This window comes from Thamnophis elegans, chromosome 7 (assembly GCF_009769535.1).
Source record: "Thamnophis elegans isolate rThaEle1 chromosome 7, rThaEle1.pri, whole genome shotgun sequence".
Classification (NCBI taxonomy): Eukaryota; Metazoa; Chordata; class Lepidosauria; order Squamata; family Colubridae; genus Thamnophis; species Thamnophis elegans.
In genome coordinates, this window is record NC_045547.1 from 42693094 (window position 1) to 42709877 (window position 16784).

Genomic DNA, 16784 nt, shown 5'->3' on the forward strand with positions numbered 1-16784 from the left:
AGAAGTTATCTGATGGAAATTTGATACTGATAATAGAATGAAATATTTAAAGTAACTTAAAAAAAAAAAAACTAAAGCTCAAAGCAAATACCTTTGAAGGGCCATGGCCTCTGAATTTGTGTGACCTTCCTGTGAACAAATTATGAGCTTAGTAGTATGAAATGTGCCAACTATCTGTTTATCAGCAAATGCTAAATCTACATCCCGTTCAAGTTGTAGCCCTGCCAGAATTTGGTCTTGCTGCCAGCTTGTGCAGGGAAAAAGAATTGAGTTCTGACAGTAATCTAAATTTTAACAAGCTACCAGTTCTCCTAGGCTCTGGCTTTATATATGCAAGCATTAACCTTGTCCAAGCAAAGCGGGGCTGAGTTCTTATTAAGTCCCTGGCTTGACCTTGGAGAGCTGAATCGCTGACTGAGCAACAATCTAAGGATGTAAAACTGCCCTCTGCCACCTGCACAGGCTATAATTCCTTTCAAATTTGTTTATCTAGTGGATTGTGAGCCACAGTTGAAAACCTGTGTCTTAAAGACCATTATCTTAGAAAAACACAGGACAACCAATAAAACCAAAACAAATGAGAAAATGTTAAAATCCAGATCCCTCTAAAGGCAATTTAATTAATTGACCTAAAATTACTCTTTTGGAAGGAAATACTAGGGCCTAAACAACTCTTTTTCTGCAGTTTCAATTCTATTGCATTCCTGGTGATCTGAGAATTCTTTTCGAAGGCAAAGAACATGATAAAAGAGAAGGCAGTTTTTCAGACATCCTTCTCAAATGTATCAGAGTTCTAAAGTCTTCACTAGTAATCTAATGCAGCATGGGGATATCTGGGAACTGCACCTGTTTTAATAGCAGCACCATCTATTTGCTGCACATGATCTCATCTTATATCTTTCTGGCCAACTTTCTGAGTCTTCTTCAAAGTGATCTCTATGTAGAGATAATTGTAGTAATCCAGTTCTGATACAACCAAGGTAGGTGTTACAAAGATCAAATCCATGTTGCCTGAGAAAGGCTGATGGCACAATAGTCTTAGGTAGGCAATGCTATATCCTGTATATGCTTTTTTTTCAGTGTTCATGTCTAACATACTGTAATATAACAAGTAATGGCATTTCAAGTCAAGCAATAAGCAGTTAGCTGTGAGGCTTCCAAACAGAGATTAGCATACACTTCTGGACATTGTTATCTGATATGTGCAAGATTTCTTTCATAGATTATATTTTTAGTTTCTTACTTGTCCTCTCTATTCTGGAGATGGGAAATAGATTGTCTTGTTTATTAAGATTCTGATGCAAAAAGTTTCCATAATTGTTCAACGCCATTATACTCCCTCTGATCTGAACCAATTTTTAGCTGTATTTGTGGGAATTTGGCTTCAGGAGCAAAGGAAGGATGATCTCTGGTTGGAGACTATTCTGCTTGCAGAAGAAAGAATACAGTCTGTTGCTGTATAGTCTTAAAAGTCCTGGAAGTATAGTACTTTTAAAAGGGATTCCTAGTTCTGAGATTTTTTTCTTGTCTAGGATAAATTTTGATTCTTTGTTTGACAGGCTAAATTGAAATACTTAAGTAAGCTTTGACTCCTATTAGCACTCTTATAATATGATCACCTACCTACTATATATTCTGAAATACTGGAAGTCCATCATATAAAACTCATGATGTGTTGAGAATGTGTTCACCTGTTCATGTAAGAATATTTGCTGTGGAAGACTTTTGCATGAAGTATCATGTTACATTTCATCTGAAAACTAATGTCAAAATCAGACCTAAAGGAATTTTAAAACAACAAATAGCAACAAATATTTCTAGAATGAATGCGGCACTAGAATTTGCTTCCAGTTTCCTAGGAGTTTTCTTTTCCAGTGAAAGAGAATTTCTGTTTACTGACTTATTGTCAGAATGCTTACGATTTTTTCTTTTCAAAATTCTCTTGGTAATACAGTGGTCCCCACCCACCCACCCAATACTTAATATTCTATAGAATTTCCCAAATTTTTCTGTGTTCAGCACCCTTCGTGTCACAATATTTTTTTCACACTCCCTCAGGAATTCCCAAACTGTATGCTGCAGAGAATCCATTGATATACTCCTCAATTTACTACCAATTTCTTAATTAAGCTAAGATGGGGACACACACACACACACACATACACACACACCAGTGGTCACATGATCTCATTTTGAGCACTTGGCAAATAGTTCATCTATACAGCAATTTGCAGCATTCTGCTGTCACCTGACCAGGATTTGTGACCCCCCCCCCCCCAGTTTATGGCAAAAAATGCCCTTTTAGAAAAGGGATTTACTTAATGACCACTGCCTTTACTTAACTATCATAAAAAAAACAGCCATAACTTCAAATCCGGTTATGTAATGCCTTGACTTATGACCAAACAACTTATAACTCCAGGCTTATTTATAGTGCTAAGTCAAGAACTTCCTGTAGTTCCCATTGATTATGTAGCAAAATATTCTGCTACATGCTTCTGAGTTTGCTAGGTATCCCAGGTCACCAGAGTGCATAGTTTGAGAACCGTGGATGTCCTGTGAAAACAATAGTCTTTGTAAATGTCAAAATACACCTTTAACCATCCCCAAAACTGCTTGTAACATTCAAGCAGTATTTAAGCTTGAGGTTTTGTATATCTAGAAATATCAACTTCTCCTGAAGTGCAGATGAAACCATTTATTTTTGCTGCCTATAAGGTGTCAGAGTAGTGTTATTTTTTTCCTATTCTTGGAACAAACTGAAAGTGTGTGAAAGGCAGCTATATTACAGAATAAAAATCTTTTCTGCTTGTTCAGTTTAATGCTTGGATGAGTTCTTTTAAAACAAGAATGGTTACAAACATTTCAGTAATCAAAATTATCCAATGATGTTGTTACCGACATGTTGCTTTTCATCTGAATGTTTCTCTGGGAAAAGAAAACAAAGCTAAAGTTGCAAATATATAACAAAGTTGAAATGTTTCTCCAAAGTCATAATGTTTCTCATCATTTTATTTAACAAGCAGCAGCTCATTTGAAGTCTGAAAACCTGGCTGCATTACTTTCAAATTTCCCCTCATTTTTATTTGTAGATCAGAGTGTTTATCAGACACAATTTTAATAGAGTTGTGCAATTAGTGGGGCAAAAACTGTCTGCATCCTAATTTTAAAGGATTACATTTCAGCAATCAACAGTGGAACGAAGACAATTTTTGTGTACCTGCGCACGTAACCCACATTACTGAGCATTATATATAATACAATGGATTGGTTTAGTCAGAAGAGGTCCCCTCTAATTCAGCTTTGCATGCTTGCTTGAAACCAAGCTGTGTGGTAATGGTTAACAGGGATGTTAGCATAATCATTCTGCAAGCCTGTAGATGAGGGAGGTGATTATCACTAGGAACAGATGGGCAGAGTTCGAAGCATTGCCAGATCCTGCACCAGCTACGTTTTACTGTAGGTTTTGTTCTAACATTTCTTTCTTTCTTTTTAAAACAAAGTCTTGGTATTATTCCTGTGATGCTTTAAAAGCTGGTTGAACTAAAGGTTTTTGACTGAGGAGTCTGCTGGCTAAGCTTACAAATGTAGACATGGTGTGTTTGCATGCTTTCACTCGTCTCTCTGAACGGATGGAGCAGATGTCATATTATACAGTACCTCCCTGAAACCTATGGAAGGCTTCCTCTTGCAAGCAGGGTGCTGCTGTTCTCTGCCTTTTCCTATAGCTCCTTGTGGATTATATTGTGTCTGGAACTAGAAATGATATTCTCTGAGATGAGCACACTTTCTGGGTCTCCTAAATTGCATCCTCCTAATGGAACTCGGTTTTATACCTTCCAGGTAAGTGGTAATGTTTTATTACTAAGGTTAGGAAGTTAACTGCTGCTAAAAAGTTCAAAAGAGGCTATAAATTAAATCAGATCTTTTAAAAGACTCAGCAACAAAAAGTGAGAAAACCAGATTCAGTTTGCAGGATGCATTGGGCCACTTGATGTTACTGATATCATTTGGTGCTACTGTTTTAGGGAAAAAGTGCATTTTTTATGTTAAGTGGTAAGATTATTTAGGAAATAGGAATTAGTATTATAATAAAGTAAACTGTCTCCATTGAAAGTTTACATGTCACGTACTAAGAAAAGAAAGTAAGATTGTTGCAGTCTTTACTTCCCTCCTTTCTCAGTTAATTATGTCTGATTTTTTTATTTGGAGGGATTTGGAAGGCAGGAACAAATCTGCAAAAGTATATTATGCATCCCCACCTCCACCAATGAAGATCTTGCTTTCTAACCTACAGTTAAGTTCAGCTCAAATAAAGGTGCTCCTGTGCTAAAGGAAGGATAATAAAATTTTTGAATTTTCTTGTTGAGATGCCAATGTATCATTTTCTCAACTTTCTTCCACTGTCTGAATAAACAGATCCCTTAAGGATTATTTTAAGAGAAATATGTGATTTTGCCTCAGTACACTCACACATATACACACAGATGCCTAAACACCAATTTCCCCCCAGCTTCTTGATTATCCAGCGGGAAATCACCACGAGTAAACCTGCAGCTATCTATCCCTGCACATCAATCTACTTTTATCTTTACTTAAAATAAAAATACCCTTTTAATTTCATCACCTTAATATGTTTGGCACAAAAATAAACCTTTCTTTTTTTCTTGTTTCTTGTTTCTTTTTTTAATCCATTTCTGTTGTGGCAGTTACAAAGTAATGATTCACAGTATGTCTGTCATAATAGAATATGTTCTATAGAATATGAATATATTCTTCCAAATTAAAAAAAATGATATACAAAACCTACAAACTTCAGAATAATCCATTTCACCAATTTATTCTTTTATTGTTTTCAGGTCATATCACCCCCCCCCTCGTTAGGATTCTATTTTTAATCCTGCCATCCTGTCCCTTTCTACCAATAGCTGCAGGCTGTGCTGAAACAATGTGTTATCTTTCTCACAGTAATATTCTGCTGATGCTGGCAGTGATTCAGAGACATGAATATTCCAGGACTGGTTATTTACAGCTTATTTCTTCCTACCTGTGCATGAACAAAATTCTTCTTGCTGTCTTCCAATTAGATTCCCATATATTTCCATGCACAATATGTTCCCTATACAATATACTCACCTCTTCCCCACCCCCAGAATATCTGCATTCCAAATATGTCCTTAACAAGTCCGTCAAAGGAAACATTTCTTTTCTGGTGGTTTATATGTGCTGTTAAACCTTTTTGCAATTTATTTGGTTTTGGCAGTGTGTGATGTAAAATCAACCACTGTGACTTGTGGTTTATAGTATAGCAAAGGATGGATACCCAGTCAATCACAGCATAGATAACGAAGCATGGTTAAATGTGTGTTACGATGAGGCCCAAATTATCTCCTCTTATGAGTATTTTCTTCTTAGAAGAGAAGAGAATTGTGGGATTTGCAAGCAAAATTAATTTTTCGTGTATAAAACTCTAATTTTGAAAATTTGGCACCTTCCCTAGTATTTAATTATAAATTTATCCTGACATACCTAACTCTCACTTCTTCGTGCTAAAGTGAGCTGAAACATGCCCCTCTTACGCAGTCATTATTCAAAACAAACCACATAGTATATTTTCTTTTTATCAGCATACATACATCTTAAAGTTTGTTCAATCATGTTTCTTCAGAAAACATTCTTTCAAGACACACACATTCATCTACTCCCTTGAGTTTTCACCATTTATGTATAACCTTTTCAATCCATTTCCTCTTACCTTTACTGCACGTCCTTTGGATTCTCAGCTAATAAGCTAGTATAGAAAATAGACATTCACATTCTCAAGCCACACACCTCTACTGTCATTCCAAGCATTTATTTCACATTTATCCATAAATACATTAAACAAGGTGACACCAGCCATCTTTGTCACTCTAAAGTGCTGAACTATTTCTTGATCATCCCATTTATTCTCATGGATTCTTTATTTCTCCAGTGCTTACTGCCTTCAGCAAAAAAAAAAACAAGCTCAGCTCCAAATTTGTGGAAAGATTCCACAATTGAAGCTTATTTATTTACTTTACCATACATTTCTCTACATCAGTAAATATACAATAAACTAGCTTTCTCACTTTATTTATTCCAATGATCTGCTGAAAATCACCAAATATCTCTCCAGACACACTTAATAAGTTAATCTGTATAGTTTTGCAATTATTCAAACTATCTCCCCTTTGTAGATGAATACCTCCATCAGCATTCTTTCAACTTTCAGACATAGTTGCAGACATCATCTTAAACAATTTACGCAGCCAATTCCACATACATGTTTTAAGATTTCTCAAGTTCCACCATATGTGTTTGATGATAGTAATGATAATTTCTTTGCCTTTTTTAAAAAAAAGAATTGTCCAGCTTGCTATAGCTACTGGTTGTTAATTAATACAGTTTTGTTTTGTTACAATTAGGATTTATTATTATCATTACTGTTACCTAGAATCACTTTTTGTTTTTGATTATTTCTTTTCACCAATGTTGGGGAGCATTCATTTGAGTGCCAATCTTCAGCATTTAATTTTCAGTCTCATAGATTTTCCTAAAATACTCTTTCTATGTTCTGTCTGTTTAATTTCATCACAAATACAATTTATTACTTTTAATAAAAATCATTTTTTCAATAGAATCCTTAAGCTTGTCATCTAAAGCCACATACAAAATTGTGCATATGGAAGATAAAAAGAGGCTCAGCCCATGCTTAGCCTGATGATTATTTCTCATTCTTGAATGGCAGCTTACTCCAAAATAATCAGCAGTTCCCAATCAAGGTGTAAGCTATATTCTAGCTTTTAACTAAATACTAACTCTGTGTAGAATGTCAGATTTCAAAGGAAAAAGAATGCATAGAGGACTTAAATGTAACTTCTGTATACTTTTTAAAGAAATTAGGAATTTTCTTGGGATTACAAAACTGTCCTCTGATTTACAAATCCCATAACCCCCCAAAGAGGATGGTAATGGCACCTCAGTAACAACTTAGTAAAGTCTTTTACTAGCACTGTCTTCAGTTGTCTTCAGTCTTCATTTAGACATACCCTTTCTCTGGGAGGCCATACATAATTATGTCTGATTCTAATGTGTTTCAGTTAATTACTTTTAAAATTAAAAGTACCTGTGTTTTCCTGAAAATAAGACTGGCTCTTATTTTCTTTTGGGTCCCAAAATAAGCACTAGGGTTTTTTGAGGAGGGGGGTCTTATTTTTTCCCACTATGGGAGGCCCACTTCTTCTGTTTGCTCATGGTGGGGCAGGAGGCTGCATGATGTGCCAGTGCCACTGCTGCAAGGCAGGGGAGGGTGGAGCTGCCCCATGTGCCCTACAGCAGCTTACCTCAAGGCCTCCACAGCCAGGCCATCCATGCCCAGACACCTGCCTCGTCTTGTGGCCATGGCACCAACACACCACTCAGCCTCCTGCTCCATTGTGGCTGCGAGCATTCTGCAGGTGTCAGGACATGGATGGCCTGGCTGTGGGGGGCCTGAGGTAAGCTGGTGCAGGGTATATAGGGCAGCTCTACCATCCCACCTTGTGCTGTGGCACTGTGAACAACCAGACGGAATGGGCAGGTGGCCAGCTACACAGGTTCTTAAGTAGGGCTTATTGGGGGGTAGGGCTTATGTTAGGTGCACATATAAAACATGCTACGCCTTATTTTTGGATAGGTCTTATTTTCAGGGAAACTGTACTTTTAAAATTAAAGTGACAGATTTATCACGAACCTAGCAATTTCAGGATGCCTTAAAAAAAGAAGCTTGCTGGAACCCCATAGTGTAACATGACCTCTACATGACTATTCTGCCATAATTTAAAGGTAAGATTTCCCATACAATTAAAATAAATACATCTCTGTTGGGCCTTTGCAGGAAACAATTCCTCCAGGAATTTCTGCATTTGATATATATACATTCAGGCTGTAGCCTATGCATGTATTTTGATTATAGACATATTTTGATGCTATGGGAAGGACAACCTGAGTTTTCCATTTTAGCATTTTGTGCATTTGACCTAAAGAACAAATAGTCTAAATAACATTATGTTTACCTTCCAGGGGCAGATGATAAAAAATCACAAATCACATTCTCCTTTGAAAAGAGTTGGCTTCTAATTTAAACTGCCATATATACTCATTTATAAGTACATTGCAGATAAGCCAACTGTCAAATCTCTAACCCTAGTAACTTGAAAATTGTACCACCTGGGAATAATCCAACTCACAAAAGTTTTGTAAGTTTTAATTTTCACAATTGGCTTATACGCGGGTGACATGGAATTGAATTAAAAATTCAGTGCTCTGCTTATCCATGAATGAGCTTATACATCAGTATAAAAGGAGTATATGAATACTATATATGGAGTATATGGGATGACTCACACCCTGGATGGCACTTCTTTAGCCTCATATCATCGGAAAGGAGATGTGGAAACATAGTCAGCTGCAGAAACAGGCTGAAGAACAGTTTTTATCTGTGGGCTGTCAGAGTCCTGAATGTGAAATAACATCATAACTACGTAGTATGATGGGCTTGCAGGGCCGGCGCAACATATAACATGTTCACATTGGGGCAATAGGACTGGGAGTTTGTTAATATGATTTATTGGGTATGGGATTTTCTGTCTTCACTGTGAGTTGTATTGTGTTGGGGGTGAAGCACTGAGGGAGCTCAACCAATCTCCTTGTACATATGTTGTGCACTGACAAATATTAATTATTATTTATTATTATACTTTATTCATTAAACATGAAACTCAGTCAACTGAACATTCAAAAATGTATCACAAATACCATTGACTGGTGTTAATGGTTGATGCAGGTTGCTGTCAGCATTCTAGGTATCAACCAAGTACCTTCTTAAAATATACGATGTTCCGAGTAGCACAGTTTTATGCAGTTCCGCTGGTGTTATTGCAGGAAGCTGATGTATCTTATAAAATTCTTGGACATGGTACCAAGTGCCCCGATGACAATGAGTATCACTGTTACATGTTTCATCCATAATCAGGTAGTTTCAATTGCCAGGTCATTTTTAATTTTTAATTTCAAATATTATGTGGTTAATCTTTGGTGAGATTCACAGTCCTTGGGGCTGGTTGGTAGCTCAACAGCTCGAGTCCTAACCAAGGACCTAGGAACTGTTAAGGTAATGTCGGAGGATATAAGCTGTTCCAAGTAGAGTGTTTTTTTGTAGAATCAGAATGTTCAAGTCTGATAAATTTAAAATTTCCAAATAGCGAGGTAGCCCTTTGGGTATTGCTCCAAGGGCTCCAATTACAATTGGGACAACACACAATTTCTTTTTCCACAGTCACTCAACTTCAATTTGCAAGTCCTGGTACTTTGTGATTTTGTCTTGCTGTTTATCTTCAATTCATGCATCTCCAGCTATTGCAATGTCAATGAACCATACTTTTTTCTTTTCAACTATTGTTATGTCAGGTGTGTTGCGGGCCAAGTGCCTGTCAGTCTGAATTCTGAAGTCCCACAACATCTTGACTTTCCAATTCTCTAAAACCTTCTCAACCTGATGGTCCCAGTGGTTTTTGCTATACTCAAATCCAAACTTTTGGCACAATTTCCAGTGAATGATCTTAGCAACACAGTCATGGCGTTTTAGGTAGTCAGTTTGTAAATTTTTGCTGCACCCACTGATCAAGTGGTTGACAGTCTCGTCTTTCTCATTACAGAGGCGACATTTGCTGCTGGTGGTAACATGTTGAATTTTTGCCTTCATGCAGTTTGTTCTGCATGAAGCTAAGGCTTGTTCTTGAGCTGCCAAAATAAAGCCTTCTGTTTCTTTTTTCAGTGCTCCTGATCTTAACCAGTTCCAAGTTAGCTTTGGTCAGCTTTGCCTTCAATACTTTTCAAGTATTGGCTATGCATACCTTTGTTTTTCCAATTTTCAGCTCGCTTCTCAATTATTTCTTTCTTATATTCAGCTTTTGACAGTTGTCTTTAAAAGGCCTCCTTTATTTACTTCCTTAATCATTGGTTCTTCACTTTTCTGGATGTAATCATTCAAGCTGTGTATTTCCTCTTCCACAGTCTGTTTTACTTGTAGGAGTCCTCGACCACTCTCTGCTCTTGGTAGATATAATTGGTCAACAACATTTTTAGGGTACAAAGCATGATTCATTGTCATAAGCTTCCTTGTTTTTCTGTCCAAATTGTCCAACTCCATCTGGGTCCAGTCAATTATTCCTGCAGAGTATCAAATCACAGGTACAGCCCAGATATTTATGGCTTTTATGATGTTTCCTCCACTCAATTTGGACTTAAATATCTTGCGAATTCGTCGAATGTACTTGGATGAAGTTAATTCCTTGACTTTATTATGCATTAAGTCAGAGGCTTCTAAAATCCCCAAGTACTTGTAGCTTTCTTCTAGTTTTACTGCCTTTATCATTTCTTCATTCTTAAGTTCTATTCCATCATCTTCTATGACCTTGCCTGCTTTGGTTGCCATTGTTGCACATTTGTCAATTCCAAACTGCATACCAATGTCTTGGCTAAATTGTTTTGTGCTTTCATTTAATAAATTCAGTTCAGCTTTTGTTTTCCCAAACAGCTTCAAATCATCCATGTACACCAAGTGTGAAATTTTCAGTGCTTTCTTTGCAAGTTCATATCCACAGTTTATCTTCTTCAAAATGATTGTCAGTGGTAGCATTGAGAGTATAAAAAGTACAGGTGAAAGGGAATTACCCTGGAAAATGCCTCGTTTAATTTCAACTTCACCCAGTACTTCTTCATTAGCAATAAGCTTCATTTTCCAGAGGTTCATTAAAGTTTCCATGAATTTTTGTATCTTGCTGCTGATGCCAAAGATCATTATTATTATACAATTGTATCACAGCAGCCAGTTGTTTCGCCGGATTTGGCATTGGTTACTAGGACGTCGTAACATATTTTCGTAATATGCGTGCAGATCCAAGCAGTGCGGCTTTTTGCATTTGACTGATGGTAATTTTGTCAATTTTTAACTGTTTTAAATGTAATTCCAGTGCTTTTGGAATAGCACCCAGTGTGCCAATTACCACTGGAATTACCACTGCTGGTTTGTGCCATAGTCATTGAATTTCGATTTTTAAGTCCTGGTATTTTGCGATTTTTTCATGTTCCTTCTCGGCGACCCTGCTATCACCTGGTATTGCGATGTCTATGATTGTGACCTTATTTTTCTCAACCAGTGTGATGTCTGGTGTATTATGCGCCAGTATTTTGTCTGTTTGTATGTGAAAATCCCACAAGATCTTGACCATCTGATTTTCGGTGACTTTTTCAGGCTGATGTTCCCACCAGTTTGTTGCTGTTTTAATATTATAATTTTTGCACAAATTCCAATGGATCATTTGTGCTACTGAATTGTGCCGCAATTTATAATCAGTCTGCGTGATTTTTTAACAGCAGCTGAGTATGTGATCAACAGTTTCATCAGCTTCTTTGCAAAGTCTGCATTTGGCATCATCAGAGGATTTTTCGATTTTGGCCTTAATGGCATTTGTGCGGATAGCTTGTTCTTGCTCAGCCAGGATTATTATTATTATTATTATTATTCAATTGTATCACAGCGGCCAGTTGTTTCCCCGGATTTGGCATTGGTTACTAGTCGGGCCCCACCCAGGGGCCTAGGACGTCGTAACGTATTTTCGTAATATGCGTGCAGTTCCAAGCAGTGCGGCTTTTTGCATTTGACTGATGGTGATTTTGTCAATTTTTGACTGTTTTAAATGTAATTCCAGTGCTTTTGGAATAGCACCCAGTGTGCCAATTACCACTGGAATTACCACTGCTGGTTTGTGCCATAGTCATTGAATTTCGATTTTTAAGTCCTGGTATTTTGCGATTTTTTCATGTTCCTTCTCGGCGACCCTGCTATCATCTGGTATTGCGATGTCTATGATTGTGACCTTATTTTTCTCAACCAGTGTGATGTCTGGTGTATTATGCGCCAGTATTTTGTCTGTTTGTATGCGAAAATCCCACAAGATCTTGACCATCTGATTTTCGGTGACTTTTTCAGGCTGATGTTCCCACCAGTTTGTTGCTGTTTTAATATTATAATTTTTGCACAAATTCCAATGGATCATTTGTGCTACTGAATTGTGCCGCAATTTATCTGCGCGATTTTTTTACAGCAGCTGAGTATGTGATCAACAGTTTCATCAGCTTCTTTGCAAAGTCTGCATTTGGCATCATCAGAGGATTTCTTGATTTTGGCCTTAATGGCATTTGTGCGGATAGCTTGTTCTTGCGCAGCCAGGATTAGTGACTCTGTTTCTTTCTTTAATGTACCTGTTGTTAACCATAACCAAGTTTGTTCACTGTCCACTTTATCTTTTATTTTTTCCAGAAATTGGCCATGCAGTGCTTTGTTCTGCCAACTCTCCATTCTTGATTTTATCACATCTTTTCTGTATTCTTGTTTCGTCTGTTGGGCCTTCAGTAGATTTTTGTTCTTTACTTCGATTAATAGATGTTCTTGACTTTCTTTTAAATAATCAGCCAGTGCATGTTTTTCTTCTTCAACTGTTTGCTTCACTTGTAATAATCCTCTGCCACCTGATTTTCAGGGCAGATATAGTCTATCAGTATCACCACGTGGATGTAAACTGTAGTGCATTGTCATTAGTTTCCTGGTTTTTCGGTCCAAAAGGTCCAAATCAGCTTGTGTCCAGGTAACTATACCAGCTGTGTATCTTATAACTGGTATTGCTCACGTATTTATGGCATTGATTGTATTTCCACCATTCAATTTAGATTTCAAAATTTTCCGAACTCTGTTGGTGTACTCTCGCCTGACAATAGTTTTTACTTCTCCATGCTTGATGTTATCCAACTGCAGAATGCCTAAGTATTTGTAGGCTTCATTTTCTTTGCATTTAATTAATTGGCCATTGGGCATTTCAATTCCCTCACATGCAGTGATTTTGCCCCTTTTTATGGATACAGTGGCGCATTTTTCCATGCCAAACTGCATTGAAATATCAGTGCTGAATACTCGGACTGTGTTTGTCAATGATTGGATTTCTATTTCTGACTTTCCATAGAGTTTCAAATCATCCATATATAGTAAATGCAAAATTTTTTCAGCTTCTTTGGCTGTTTGGTAGCCTAATTTCATTTTTTTAAAGATTACTGATAGTGGGATCATTGCGATGATGAAGAGAAGAGGTGAAAGTGAATCACCCTGGAAAATTCCTCGCTTGATATTAACCATTCCTTAGATCTCATTCCCTACTGCCAACTCAGTTCTCCTTTGTTTCATCGCCTTTTCAGTAAAGGATGTAATATTTTTGCTGATGCCAGTTGTTTCTAAGCATTTTATGATCCAACTATGTGGCAGTGAGACAAATGCCTTTTTGTAATTAATCCAGACCATATTCAAGTTCGTTTTTCTGTTCTTACAATTTTCTAATATCATTTTATCAATTAGAAGCTGATCTTTTGTGCCCCTGCTCCTTCTTTTGTTGCCTTTTTGCGCTACTGGCAAGATGTTGTTTGTTTCCAAATAATCCATCATGTTATCTGCAATAATGCCTGTGAGTAATTTGAAGGTTGTTGGCAAGCATGTTATTGGTCTGTAGTTTTCAGGTGTTGTTCCTTTAGTTGCATCTTTCTGAATCAAGTATGTTTTTCCAGTTGTCAACCATTCATCAACTTAGCCCTTTTGTAAAATTTCATTCAGTTGCCTGGCCAATATTGCATGTAAACTGGTCAGATATTTGAGCCAGAAACCATGTAATTGGTCCTTTCCAGGTGATGTCCAATTCTTTACCTTTTTAACACGATTTTTGACCATCTCAGTTGTTATTTCTAATACTTGCATTTGTTTGTTGCCAATGTTTTTCTCAAAGTCATGTATCCACTTTGCTTCCTTGTTGTAGTCCTTTGCATTTTCCCACAATTCTTTCAAGAATTCAACTGTGGCCTGTTTTTCTGGTTTTTCACTTTTGGTGTCACCATTCACATTAAGACTTTGATAAAAACGCCGTTGGTCTGATCGAAATTGCTGATTTTGTTTATATTGGATGATTCGTGCCTCATATCTTTCAATTTTTCTAGCTGTTGCTGTTATCTGCTGTTTTACAATCTCTACAGCTTCATTGATGTTTCTTGTATCCAATCTATATCGTCTGATTAGCCGATCTATGATTTTTTTGTTTTTAAGCCGTTGCTCATGCATGTTCTTTAAGTTACTAGCATCTGCCCTTAATTTTTTGATTTTTTGTTCTAAACGGATTTTCCACTTTGGCTTTGATGCTTTTTCTGTTGTGTGACTAGGTATTTTAATTTTAATGCCTAGTTCATTAGTGACTATTACAGCTGCGCTGTACATTAACTGGTTTGTTTCCAAGATGGATCCCAGTTCAATTGTTGAAAACAATGCATTAACCATTTTCATGATAGGGGCCAAAATTTTCTTAGGCACAGTTTTTAGTGATGGTAAACGTTGCCTTTCCTCATTAAGCAGAAAATGCTCCATGATCTTATCCTTCAATTCTTTTTGGTTTTGCGTTAGTTCATCAGTTGGTTCAGTGATAACTGGTTCTAGTGGTGGTGATGTTATTTCCTCCCCGAGAGCTTCTTCTGGGAGTTCTACTATAATGTCTTTAGTTGTGTCTTGAATATCAGTTATTTCCGCTTGTGATATTGTTTTTTGGGTTTTGCAATTTGCCTGAATTTCCTCATGTTCAACTTCACTAAACACTTTATTCCGTATAATAAATCGCCTTTGATCTGCTAGTCGTTGTTCACTAACATTTGAATCTGGATATTGTTGTTTCCATAATTCATACATTCGCTTTAAATAGCCTCTTTTTTCTGGCTCTGAGTTGTAGTAACAGGCCATTATGGCACGGTTTTCATCTGCACTATATTTTTGTCATTTTGTTGGCTGGTCCACTTGTAGCCCACTTGTCGACGGATGTCCAGGGACTCCAACATCCGCCACGGCCCTTGTTAACCCGCGCGACGACCGATGCGGTATGGAATTCTTATTTGTTTTTTTCACCATATTGTATGGGTTGGCGGGTTTTTTTTTTATGGGACCAGATGCCAACCTGACCCCAACCCTCCTCCTTTCTCATCCGGGCTTGGGACCGGCAATGGCGGAGTTGTTGTTGTTGTTGTTGTTTTGTTGTTGTTGTTGTTTTGTTGTTGTTGTTGTTGTTATTATTATTATTATTATTATTATTAACAATTTGTGAATAAGCCTACCCATAGATAAGCCAAACCCAATTTTGGGGGATATTTTGGCACATAAAACTCTCAATTTATCTGCAAGAAAAGGTAAATGTTTCCCTGGTCCAGTCATTTTCAACTTGGGGAGGGGGCTCATTTCCTTTTTTTTTAGCTGAGGGTGCTAGCGTTGTCTGAAGACATTTCTATGACTATATGCTATGGCACATGGAACATTGTTACCTGTTCTATGTTCTAAATGTTATATAGTAACTAAAATAGAATTAATTTAATTGATTTAAGTGCAACCTACCTCAGAACAACTCTGGGAAGCTCATATAATAACAGACAAATTAAAATACAATATGAATAAAAAAAAGAAGATAAGGAAGAAAGAATATAAATAAAGAACAAGTGTGTGTGTGTTGCATTTGTGCTGATAAATAAATAAAGGGAGACTTTATTTATTTTTATTATTTATTTATTTATCAGCACAAATAAAAAAACACAAATATAACAAAGGCAACAGTAAAAATATTGGGTTTCTGTCGTGATGGACTCTTGTGACGAGCCGATAAACAGATGATGGAAGCAGTTAGCTTCCTCCCATAATTGGGGCTTACCAGAGGTTGTAAAAAATCTAACATGTTAGATTTTTTACAACCCCTGGTAAGCCCCAATTATGGGAGGAAGCTAACTGCTTCCATCATCTGTCTATTGGCTCGTCACAAGAGTCCATCACGACAGAAACCCAATATTTTTACTGTTGCCTTTGTTATATTTGTGTTTTTTTATTTGTGCTGATAAATAAATAAATAAATAAATAAATAAATTATTTATATATATATATATATATATATATATATATATATATATATATATATATATATATATATATATATATATATATATATATATATATATATAGGTTGCTGTACTAGTTGCCAGTAGTTCTGAAGGCCCAATTCAAAGTTCTAATTATTATTTTTTATCAAACTGTATTTGTATAGCCGATCACCTCCACACGACCCATTAGATCTCATCGTTTAGGCCTCCTCCGAGTTCCATCCGCTGGCCAATGCCGACTGGCCACCACGCAGAGGAGAGCCTTCTCGGTGGTAGCCCCGACCCAATGGAACGATCTCCCCGTGGAGCTTCGTACCCTCACCACCCTCCAGACCTTCCGCACAGCCCTTAGAATCTGGCTATCCTGTCAGGCCTGGGGCTAAAGATTGTAACCCGCCCGAATGGTATGAATGTTGCGTTTTAATTATGTACTGTCTTACATGTAAAAGTCTGTCCCCCCCCTTCCTTTTGATTGTGAGCCGCCCTGAGTCCCCCCAGGGAAAAGGGCGGCATACAAATAAACAATCCAATCCAATCCAATCCAATGATATGAGCCTTACCAAGTAAGATTAGTACATCTACAAAAGATCTGCTTAAGATAACGCTTCTGTGAGAAGTGAGAAGGACAAGCCGCCTCTCTTGTTGCCCCATGCCCCCGCATCATGGAATAGGCTGCCTTAGACATGTCTTTGTTCTTGAAGTTCAGGAAGGCACTGATTTGTTCCTGA

General features: G+C 37.1%; 1 protein-coding gene across 3 annotated transcripts in view; it reads left to right on the forward strand.

Annotated features, from left to right (window-relative positions):
• The window catches only part of PPFIA2 (PTPRF interacting protein alpha 2), a 219358-nt gene that overhangs the window by 32243 nt on the left and 170331 nt on the right, over positions 1 to 16784 (forward strand). For 2 of the 3 annotated variants that reach the window (XM_032221045.1, XM_032221046.1), the window contains exon 1: positions 3763 to 3843. The exons of the other annotated variant lie outside the window; for it this stretch is intronic. In XM_032221045.1, the coding sequence (XP_032076936.1) occupies positions 3763 to 3843 (81 nt within the window). Of the gene's footprint in view, positions 1 to 3762; positions 3844 to 16784 lie in introns of those variants that run through there. 3 annotated transcript variants of the gene reach the window in all.